The 11,579-nt window shown below is 34.8% G+C and overlaps 1 protein-coding gene across 1 annotated transcript; it reads right to left on the bottom strand.

Annotated features, from left to right (window-relative positions):
- Window positions 1-2,819: 2,819 nt before the first annotated feature.
- Window positions 2,820-8,695, bottom strand: LRFN5 (leucine rich repeat and fibronectin type III domain containing 5). Its single transcript, XM_022570667.3, has 2 exons — window positions 6,564-8,695; window positions 2,820-3,909 (listed from the first exon to the last, which is right to left on the bottom strand). Exons 1-2 carry the CDS (start codon window positions 7,946-7,948, stop codon window positions 2,967-2,969), a joined length of 2,328 nt encoding a protein of 775 aa, XP_022426375.2. The 5' UTR covers window positions 7,949-8,695; the 3' UTR covers window positions 2,820-2,966.
- Window positions 8,696-11,579: the final 2,884 nt, after the last annotated feature.

Below are 11,579 nucleotides of genomic sequence, written 5' to 3'. Positions count from 1 at the left end.
ACAAAAAGTAACAACACAGAAATACATATAATTTTTAAAAAAGTTTGGAGTAAATATCTGTAAATATATTATTTGTCAGTTTGTTAGTGAACAAACTGAAACCATAGTGTAAAATGACTAAAAATTAAAGAAGAATAATTAAGAACAAGGAAGCAAAAACAATATATACAACCTATACACAGTCAGCAACAACAAACAGCAAAACCATATGCTTTGAATCACATATATGTAGTTGGTTAAATAAGGAATGTAAGAAATGACAGAAAGAAAAACAACAAGAGGGACAGAATTTCTTGCTTATAGTAATATAATATCTGGATCACAAATCTCCATTGTGCTAATTAATCAAAATTCTTAATATTGAGCTTTCTTCCCTGGCTCCATTCACTTATTTATTCATCTATCCATTTGTTCATTCATTCATCTGAGTAACTACTGCATTTTGGATATTATACCAGGCACCTTTAATCACACCCAACCTTCCCATAGATTTATCTTTCAGCCACTTCACACTGAAACTGCCCTGAGCAAAACATTTTTCATATACTTATCAACAACACCAAATAACATCTGACCCTCTTGATAGGCCAAGTTTTGTTCACATATTTTGTTCAAATATAAACTTTTTGAAAGGTAGGAACACAGGCCTTCTTAACACCTGTAGAACAAGTGTTCAAGCATTTGGTTAATTCACCCTAAACAGTCTTGTAAAAGCAATAACAATTTAAATGCTTTAAATGGCTTTAGTCAAACAGAATAAAATTTCACATGATTAGATATTATGAGTTCTAAATGTTTATGAGAAATAAAATATATTTAATTAAAGTTTCATTAGAAGCATAAGCAGGAAATTGATTTTTAAAAATCCAGGCAGCTGGAAAATAGAACATAAGTTAATCAGTAGCTTGGAGTAGACACACTAAGCTGCTGCCTGTTCTGTGTGATTTCAGCGCCCCCTTGACCACAATGTTCATTGTGCCAGAGATTCCTTGTTTGGGGATTCATTTCTTTAAGTCTTGAAATCTTTTATGTATTCAGGATATTTTAATACTATGCAGGTAAAAACTAGGAAGGTGAAAAATAATATGCCTTTGTCAATCAGCACTTCATGAAGAATTAAGTAACTGGTGTTAATTAAAAATGTTTAGTTGGGATTAGAGCATTATTACAGACATAGTGTTGAAAATACACTTCACTTTGAGCAATGCTTTGATTTTACAAAATAATACCACACATGTGATCTCATTTATTCTTTACAAGAACTATATACCTGACCCAGGAAGGCTGATTATATTTTAGAAATGTGAAAGACAAACTTCAGAAAAAGAAGCAGGGCAGGGACGACATTTAGGAAACACCTAAGGTAATGAAAGCCCATTAGATAAATTTTTTCATGAGTTGCTCAGAAAGTAATCTCTAACTGCTTTAATCTAATCCACTTTTGAATGTCATTACGATAAATCATGTATAATATGTGCCTTGGTCAAGTTGAAATTAACTGAAAATTTTATAAATGCTTCCAACAAGAGGAAATTAAACCAATAATGGACATTCTTCACCTATGTTTTAAATGGTATTTCAAGTAATCTGAAAGAGTTACTAAACTTTTACTGTGTGTTTAACTTACTCCCAGGGAGTAATTTACATAAAGTCCGTATCTTATTATATTATGGCTAAAATTTTTTGTGCAACGTTCCCACATGAACCTTATTCTCAAAACCCCCCCCAAAACAAAACAATAACAAAAAAACCCCAAAGTCCTGTTTACTGATCTTTAATTAAACACCATTAAGTTACCATATAATATTGTAAAATATTTCAGCGAATAGATAGAACATTTCTCTATAGACCTTGATTTCAGTGACTGTCCAAGAATGTCATATTATCAAGGAGCAATATTACTGTCTGACTAAATTAAAAATCCTTTTTTAAATGACATATTCCCACTAAGCTGTATAATTTCTAATTAAATTTCATCACAAGTTTTGGTTCAAATCATAAATACATTTACTCAGAGAGAAACATTCAAATTCAGAATTATAGAGCAGAAGACAAAAACGAAACTACTATCTGGTTAATGAGCAATGACTTTATATTGCTTATAAATGTAATAAGAACTCTATTAGAAGATTTTTATTTAACTTGGTGATAAAAATAAATATTCCTTTGATAAAGGAGGCAGTTTTGTATTTTTGTTTCCCTATTTAACTTGCATTAAGAAAAATATAAAGCTCATTTGGTCACCAAATGTGTACTGAATGAATGAAAACACCTTCATAAGCCCAGGCAGATGCATATGACTGGCCTGTGGCTTAAAACTGAATTGGCATTTTTTGCCAAATGAAAAATCAATTGCATTTTCTTCTGCTTCCCACTGAAAAAGCTGTGTCATAGATGAGAAATATCTTAGACCCATTAAGGCACCTGAACCAAGAATGTTGATTAGAAGGGTACTTATTTTAACACTGTCTGGGTATACTTGACTATTTTATTTTAAACAACATGACAACACAGAGCTGTTCTCTAAAATATTTGCCTAAAAACAAACACCACTGTAATTGAAAGAAAATATACAATCTACTCATTGAAAAATACCAATCATCCATAGGTGGTACTTTGTAAGACTGGAGGAAATATCATTATTTATGCAAGACTTTTTTTTTCATATGACAACTTTTATTTTGTGGTCTGCTATTGCAGAACCTGGTAGCTGGTCCTAGAATGGGGAAGGCACTGCTGTCATGCTTTTGCCCTAAACAATTTTATATATATGACCTTCACATATACATGGATATATATGAAGTTACTTCATATATATCCATGTATATATGAAGTAACTGTACCCTAGAGGGTTTATATGCCATGGCTCTGTTAGCCATGAATCAGAGAGATAAGACTGGGATTTCAAATTCCAATTTCCTATGTGAGTTCTCAAAATAATTTTTTCATTAAAAAGAAATAATAGGTTACACAGTGCTTTCCAATATCCACTCAGAATTTGAAAGAGTTGCTTTTCCACTATGCCCATTAGAACTGTTGGACTGAATTAACATCGCATTCACAGACATGCTTCTTTTAGAAAACAGTCCGCATGTGTTCGGTGAGTTAATATAATAATAGCATTCCTTTAATTCTCCATTCAGGGAGTACCTGTGCCTTGCTCTGGATCTCTCAGCAGGCAAAGTGAGAAACTTACTTGGCTTTGAATGTGCTCTTTTAGATGTGGGTCCCTCTGTGCCAGAATCAGGAGGTCGACTAGCTAACTGCAAGGCAGTTGAGTTGTTCCTGTTAGTATTTTGGGACTCAACATTTGTGACAGCTTCACTCTGTGGTTCGGTACTTGGCTTCGTGCCAGTCTTTCTTTTCTGCTTTTGGGACACAGAAGTACTTGAAGTCCAGGTAGGAGGCAAAGCAGAGGTAGTGGTAGAGGAGTCCTGACTTGAACAAGTTTCTGAACATTGTATCACATTGTCATTGGCAACTTTAAAACACTGGGCATTCTCTTCGTGTCCCACAGCTTGTTTGGACATGGACTGGGGCAGCGTCACACTGCAGCCTTGTATTTGAGCCCCATTAGTTTGAGAGCAGACGTTGCTGACCTTGGTGACCTTGTGTTGCCCATTATTGTTACAAACCTTATACCGGATCATTAGAATGATGATGAAAACCAGCACAGAGGCTACGATGATTCCACCAATAATAATAATCATGGTGCCTCCCAAAAACTGGGACTGCATGAAATGGCACCGCACATAATCGTCTTCCGTAGTAAACTGGATGCAACCCACGACTCTTGTGGCAGTGAGGGAAGTAATGCCATCATCATATATTGCCAAGACACACAAGTCATACATAGTTCCAGCAGCCAGGTTATTGACAAGAAAAGTTTTGCTCGTAGGAGGTATCATTCTGAGGGACAATGGAATTTGTGTTAATATTAAAAACAAAACAAAACAGATACACACCCAGTCATTATGACTTTAGTTCTGTTTCATTTTAGTACTCATTAAGATAAGCACATTTATAACATATGAAATATGAGAAAATGATCTAATCTTCAGTTAAAATGGCTAAAAGTAATTGTTGGATTCTGCATCATATTAATGGTGCCTGCACTATGTCTTGACAAGCTTACTAATTACATTGCTTGGCAAAGCAGAATTCCTAATAAAAGCCACTGCTAAAAAATCATTTATAACAAATTACTTTTGAAAGGTGTGACTGTGACATTATCTGACTACTAAACAAATCCATTTAGCACTTACAACACCTCTGTGACTAAAAGCCAATTTGAAGGAAGGGAAAACACTGACAATCACATTAGAAACCAGAATGGAAATGAAATTCAGAGTATTTCTTTTTCAAATCAGTTATAAGCTACTATGGAATGGTACCCATTAAATCTATCTTTAATAACTAAGATAATTACTAAGATTAAAGTACTTTATTTACAGATCTCAACCCTCTCTTATGTCTTCAACACTTGGTTCCCAGTATGCTTTTATCTATAAATGAGGTTGATGCGTAATATTATCCTAGAATCATGAACAGGGCAAAGCTGTTGACCAGAGCATAAATCCCTTATCCTCCCCATTGTGGGCCGATGAAATTACTTTCACAACATAGTTTGTAAAGTTTGATAAGAGTTTAAGACACCTCTGAATCCACTGTATCACTGAAGTCTTCTGTGGCTCCTATTCTCCACTACCTTTTTCTACTCAGTAGCAACCATATATGACTAAGATTTAATTTGGAAAATAGGCTTGAAACTCTCTTTTTTCTCTGAAAGAGTTTTAGAAATTTCAAGACTTGGCAATGCTAATGTATTATATAACCTAAATAATGTGTTCTAAATGTATCAAGAAACTTTTAGGCTAGAGTATGTATTGTGGTTGAGATCACTACCATTTAGTGGGTGCATAAGAAATGCCAGGCATTACTAAGCACTTTATATGCATTATGATTTCATTTTTACAATGACTTATGAGGTAGGCATTATCACCATTTTACACATGACAAACATTAAGGTCAGGAATTCAAGCAATTTCCTCAGGGTCATAAGAGAATTTACTTGCCATGGAAGGATTAAAATCTTGGAATTTGGAAAATAGAAACTGACCTATTTTACAGAGCTAATGTTTAAAGTATATAGAATGTCTAGTAGCTACAGGAAAGTAAGGGGTAGGGATAGATGCTCATCTTTGACAACGGGTTAAATAATCCATAGCCTAAGTGAAAAGCTGAGTATGACAACAGCAAACTACTATATGCTAATATACACGCATCGCAGTCTACATCCCCATACATTTAGTGATGAGAGGGATATTAGAAACCATTTACTCTAATCTCTTCCTTTTAAAGATGAGAAAATTAAAACTCAGCCAAGTAGAACCTTGCCCAGCATCGGTCACATGGTTAGCTAGGTCAGTTTTGTTTTTTCCTACCAGCCCATGCTTATTTTTTAAAAAAATTTCTCTCATTTCCATACATGAGCAAAAATCAAATTATCTTCAAGAATTCATCTGGATATATAAAAACTGATTTGATTTTATTTCAGAAAAGCTGAAAGGCAAAATATATATATTTGTATATATATATATACATATATACATGTATATACATGTATATTTCAAAGCCATGATTTTACATCATTTCCTAGGAGTAACAATAGTCTATCATGAGTAAAATTATATGGAGAGGTAAAAATGTATATTTCCAACTGAAAATTGGACAAGATGTGACTATAAATCAATGAGGCTGAACTTTAGAAAAACATACCAGAATTTCTTTAGTCAGATGCAAATTCTCCACAAATATCCTTACCCAGAGATTACACATTTAACTCCACTGATACTTTCACTGCTCAAAATACTTATAAACTTTCTCTTTGGAACTGTCTTAAGAACCAGTGTATATGAGACAACACACACACACACATAACTCAATCGCTCAAAAAATCAGTCTCATTATTTTATAGTTACATCCTATTTTTGACCAAAAATGGCAATACCCATCTTGATCACCCACCTTATTCACAAGACTTGGCTCCAAATGGCTTTTGCTTGTTTCCAAAATTCAAATTCACCCTCAAAAGACGAAGATTTGCCACCACTGAGGATATTCAAAATAGTATGACGAAGGTTCTAAAGATAATTCCAAAAATGCTTTGAGCAATGGCAGCATTATTGGGATAATAGTATAGCCTCCCAATGTGACTTCCTTGAAGGAAAGAACACTCATGTGGATGTTTAAGTTCTGGTATGTTTTTGAGTTTTTAAGGTAAATCAATCTTGTTCTCTGATAGTCACATCTCTTAGATGAGGGGGAAAAAGTAAGTAAGCATAATATTAAATATAAATTTGAACTCTCTGAAAATAACAGCATTCAAAATATTTCTCCACATGTATTCACCTTTCACAAGCCTTACATTATATACTTTAAAAAGTGGAGTACTTTAATTACAACACAGAGTAGCACTGCTGATTGAAAAAGATCAGTAGTAGATTATCAAGTCCTACACTAAGATGCACAGCAAGTACAAAAATTTGCTTAATTTTTCTTACCTGTAAACAAGGGTGTCATCATAAGTACCATTGTACTGGATTTGAAACATACGTATTCCCGGGATATTTCTTTGAAAATTAAATTTAAGCAGTGCCGTAGATGATGTTGCTTCTGCCACCACAATTTTATCTTGACTGATTTTAGTATCACCATTACTAGTGCTTGCATTAGAACCTGACTTAGTAGAAGTTGAGATATCTGAAGAACCAGGATCAGGCTCATGGATATGGTTTGTACTGTTTAGTAAGTGAGGGAGCTTAATTATATGAAGATCCACCATTTGTGTTGCTTCCCCAGCAGGATTGGAAGCAATGCAGGTAAAAGCTCCTGTATCCTTAATAGTTGTTATAAGAATGTCAAGTGTTCCATTATCATACACCAGAGATCTTGTTGCATTTGAAATAAGCTTCCCTTCAGGAGAAATCCAGTGAATTGCAGGTTCGGGGTCTCCCCTGGCTTTGCACCTCAGGGTTGCCCTCTGACCCTCCAGGACTCTCATCTCATGTGTATGACGAGTAATGAGAGGAGGCTCACACAAAAACTCTTCCTCAGGAATTGACCAAAAATAGCGGCCAGTTAAAAGTGCTGGGGAAGCACAGGTCTCCAGGTCATCTTCTCTGGATAGACGCCTCAACCACAGCAATTCACAGTTGCAATGCAAAGGGTTTCCACCAAAACTTAATGCAAAAGTAGATGGGCTTATGATTCCTGAGGTTGCTAGGACCTGAGCTCGCTGAAAGAGAGGGTCAGGTGGTAGCTTCTGTAATTTATTTGATGTTACATCTAGCCGAGTCATCTTGTGCAAGTGGGAGAAAGTCCCCTTAGGAATGTTATCAATCATATTGTGATCCAAACTGAGGGTGTGCAAGCTAACCATCTTCTCAACAGCATCCCATGGTATTGTTTCTAAATTATTATAGGACAGATCCAGCTCCTCGAGGGCAAAGACGTCATCAAATGCTGTAGAAGAAATTAAAGTCAGCTGATTGTTGTTCAGTATCAAATGATGGAGATTGGAAAGCCCACTGAACATATCATTTGTAATTTTAGTCAATCTGTTGCTATTCAAATGCAATGCCCTCAGATTCCGCAAGTCAGCAAAAGCATGAGGTGTAATAAAACTTATTGTATTCCTGGATAGAGTCAGGTCCACCAAGCTGGTCATATTGGCAAAATCTTTCCTTTTAATATTTGTAACAAAATTGTCCGCCAAACGCAGTTCCACAGTTCTTCTGTCAATGTTTGGTGGCACAAACAAAAGCCCTTTCTTGGCACAAAGGGTTGCAAGATTAGGAGACAAAATCTGACAGACACAACGCTTTGGACAGATCTGAGCTTTCACTGCTATGCCAATGAAAAACAGATAAAAAAGAAATTTTTCCATTGTAGATCAGTTTTAAGAGCCTGTAAGAGAAGACACAAAATATTGTGTTAGCATCCAGTCATTTGAGTGAAGTTCATATTCCTACTAAAATAATCTTTTTTATGCAAATTAGAATATAGAAACAATTTATTCACTTGCTTATTTAACCAAATATAAAATATTAACTCTGTATTGTCTGTGCAGTAGACTCTAGTATAAAAAAAATATACCATTCATGACCTCATGAGATTTAAAATCAACTGGTGAAAACAAAGAAGTCAACAGATTATTATAATTCTGTCAGTTAAGTGCTATTTTTGAAATATGTCCAGGGCACTCCCTGGGTTCACAAAAAGGGACATTCAGCCCAGACTGGAGGGTGGGAGCTCAGGAAAATTTCCACTAAACCCCCAAAAGACATCTTGTAAATTCAAAAGCTTAGACATATTTAGAGATTTGCAAGTATTTCAATTTACTAGTCTGAGCATAAAAAGAAAGAGACAATATTTGTATTTGTTAACCTTGTGGCAAGATACTTGAAAGTAATTAATTGTTAATTAAATTTTATTCATCTTTACAAACTATCTTGAAAATAGTACAACCTCCACACCCTAGCTGCAAATACAGGATCCTGTTCTCAAATATAAAAAAGGCTGAAAATTTACCACAAATGCTCTGAGCTCCTTAACTATTAGAATGTTTTATGTGATATAATGTGGATTTTTGAAGATAATTTATGGAAAGCAGTCATCAAAATACTTGACAGTGAGTCCAAGATGTCATATTCCATTTTCCTTTTCTGAAAAAACTTAGTGCACTTGTATTTATTCAAATTTATTTTTAAAAAACTTGACAGTTTCATTTCTATCTTGATCTTAAGTATTTGCTCTTGAAAATAATCATCAAAAATAACAATACTGGGCTTCCCTGGTGGCGCAGTGGTTGAGAGTCCACCTGCTGATACAGGGGACACGGGTTCGTGCCCTGGTCCGGGAGGATCCCACATGCCGCAGAGCGGCTGGGCCCGTTGAGCCATGGTCGCTGAGCTTGCGCGTCTGGAGCCTGTGCTCCACAACGGGAAAGGCCACAACGGTGAGAGGACCGCGTACAGCAAAAAAAAAAAAAAAAAAAAAAAACAATACTAACGCATACATGATTAAAATTCTCAAAAAGTACGTGTAATTTTAAACACCAAAAGGGAAAACAGCTGCAGAAAATCACTTAAATGTTTAATTGATGAAAATATGAAATACATAATTATTCTAGAAATGATGCACCTAGTTTTCTAAATAAAACCTATTCTTATAGGTTTGATTTATTTTATGCCTATTTTATGTCATATTAAATGTGGCTGTAATGAATATGAACTGTCATTCTCAGCAAATGAAATAGTCTTACTCTTCTGTTCATGACAGAATAACTAGTACTTGGCCTTTCAGTAATAAGCAAAATTTAAAAAAACAAACAAAAAAAAGAAACTGTACAAAAATATGTAAAATGTCTGTTTCAGACATTGGAGAAAAGGAAGCAGAGAACTGTGATCCTTGAAAAAGTGAATTAAAAAAAATGAACCCTATCATTGATCCCTAGAGACACTTTCCAAACCACATCACAAGGAGGGAAAACAAGGCAAAGTATGAAGAGTCTTATTCAATTGAAGAGAACTGAGATCGGAGTGCAGAGTCTCAGGTGGCTTGACTTTATGGGGCAAAGTACCAGAAATGAGAGTTATCAAAAGAAAGAACAGCAGTAATCTCTGTACACAGAGACAGAACAATAGATACTAACTATACTGAAACACTGATGGGGAAAAAAGTGAACAAAAACTCAGTGACTTGTGGAAAAATATTAAAAAGTCAAACATATATATAATTGGAGTATTAGAAGAAAGCTGTAATGTAGAAATATATCTGAAGAAATAAAGGCAACTTCTTTTTTCAAATTTGTGATAAAAAACAACCCAAAAAATCCAAGCTGAAAACAAGAAAAACCCACAAAGACACATCACAATCAAACTGCAGATAACCAAAGAAAGAGGAAAAATAATCTTAAGAGCAGTCCCCAAAATAGGACACATTACAAAAAGATATAGTGAACAAAATAAAAATAAAAATAATGTCTGACTCCTCACTGACTTCTCTTTGGGAATAAAGCAAGATGGAAGACAATGAGAAATCTCTTTAAAGAGCTTCCAGAAAAAGACAGGCCTGCCAAACTGGGTGGGGGTTTATATATTCATAAATTATGAAAGTAAAATAAAAACGTTTTGAGAGAAACACTGAAATTTTCATTACCAGAAGAACTTCAATCTTTATAGATGCATAAAAAGGCAACAGAAATGGTATATCTGTGGGTAGGTATAAAATATTTCATTGTGTTTTAATATGTTTATAAATAGTGCTCTGGTGTGGATATAAACAGTTACAAAAAACATTCACACCCTAACAATTAAATATGCTGGATAAGCTACAAATTATATATTTTTAAAAATAACAACATCATAATGCTGAAAATACAAATAAACTTAATGGAACTATATTCCACATAATGACAGTCCTTGATGAAAGAGAGGATATACAGAGGTATCCCCCTTCTTCCCCCATCAACAGAAAAGTAAATAGAAGAACCCACCTGGCATAAATTGGGGTGAGGAGAAACCAGCCTAACTTTTAATAAACTTTTTAAAAAATATCTTATTGTTTTAGAGCAGTATTAGGTTTACAACAAAATTGAGAGGAAGGTACAGAGATTTCCCATATATCAACTACTCCCACACATGCACAGTCTCCTCTATCATCTACATCCCTTACCAAAGTGGTACATTTCCTACAGCAGATGAATCTACTTCGGCACATCATAATCACCTAAAGTTCATGGCTTACATTAGGGTTCACTCTTGGTATTTTACATTCTCTGGGTTTGGATAAATATATAATGACATATATTCACCATTTTGGAATCATACAGAGTATTTTCACTGCCCTAAAAATCCTCTGTGCTCTGCCTATTCATCTCTCCTCAGCCCTTCCCTGGAAATCACTGATCTTTTTACTGTCTCCATAGTTCTGTTTTTTCAAGAATGTCATAGAGCTGGAATCGTACAGTATGTAGCTTTTTCAGATTGACTTCTTCTGTTTAATATGTTTTTAAGGTTCCTCCATGTCTTTTCAAGGCTTGCAGCTCATTTCTTTTTAGCACAGAATAATATTCCATTGTCTGGATATACCACAGTTTATCTACTCACCTACTGAAGGACATCTTCGTTGTTCCCAAGTTTTGGCAATTATGAAAAAAGCTGCAATACACATCCATGTGCAGGCTTTTGTGTGGACATGTATTTTTTACTCCTTTGGGTAAATACCAAGGAATGCAATTGTTGGATTGTATGGTAAAACATGTTTAGTTTTCTAAAAAACCATCAGAGTGGCTGCACCAGGAATGTGTGAGAGTTCCTGTTGTACCACTTCTTCTTCAGCACTTGGTGTCAGTGTTACAGATTTTGGTCATTCTAATAGATGTGTAGTAGCATTTCATTGTTTTAATTTGCATTTCCCTGGTGACATATGATGTGGGATATCTCTTCATATTTTATTTGCCATCTGTATATCTTTTTTTGGTGAGGTGTCTGTGAAGGTCTTTGACCCATTTTTAA

Source organism: Delphinapterus leucas, chromosome 2, assembly GCF_059928025.1.
Source record: "Delphinapterus leucas isolate spDelLeu-1000000601 "Yukka" chromosome 2, BTC_Dleu_Yukka2, whole genome shotgun sequence".
Lineage (NCBI taxonomy): Eukaryota > Metazoa > Chordata > Mammalia > Artiodactyla > Monodontidae > Delphinapterus > Delphinapterus leucas.
Note: the sequence above shows the minus strand (reverse complement) of the source record. Positions and strands in the feature narration are given on the sequence as shown.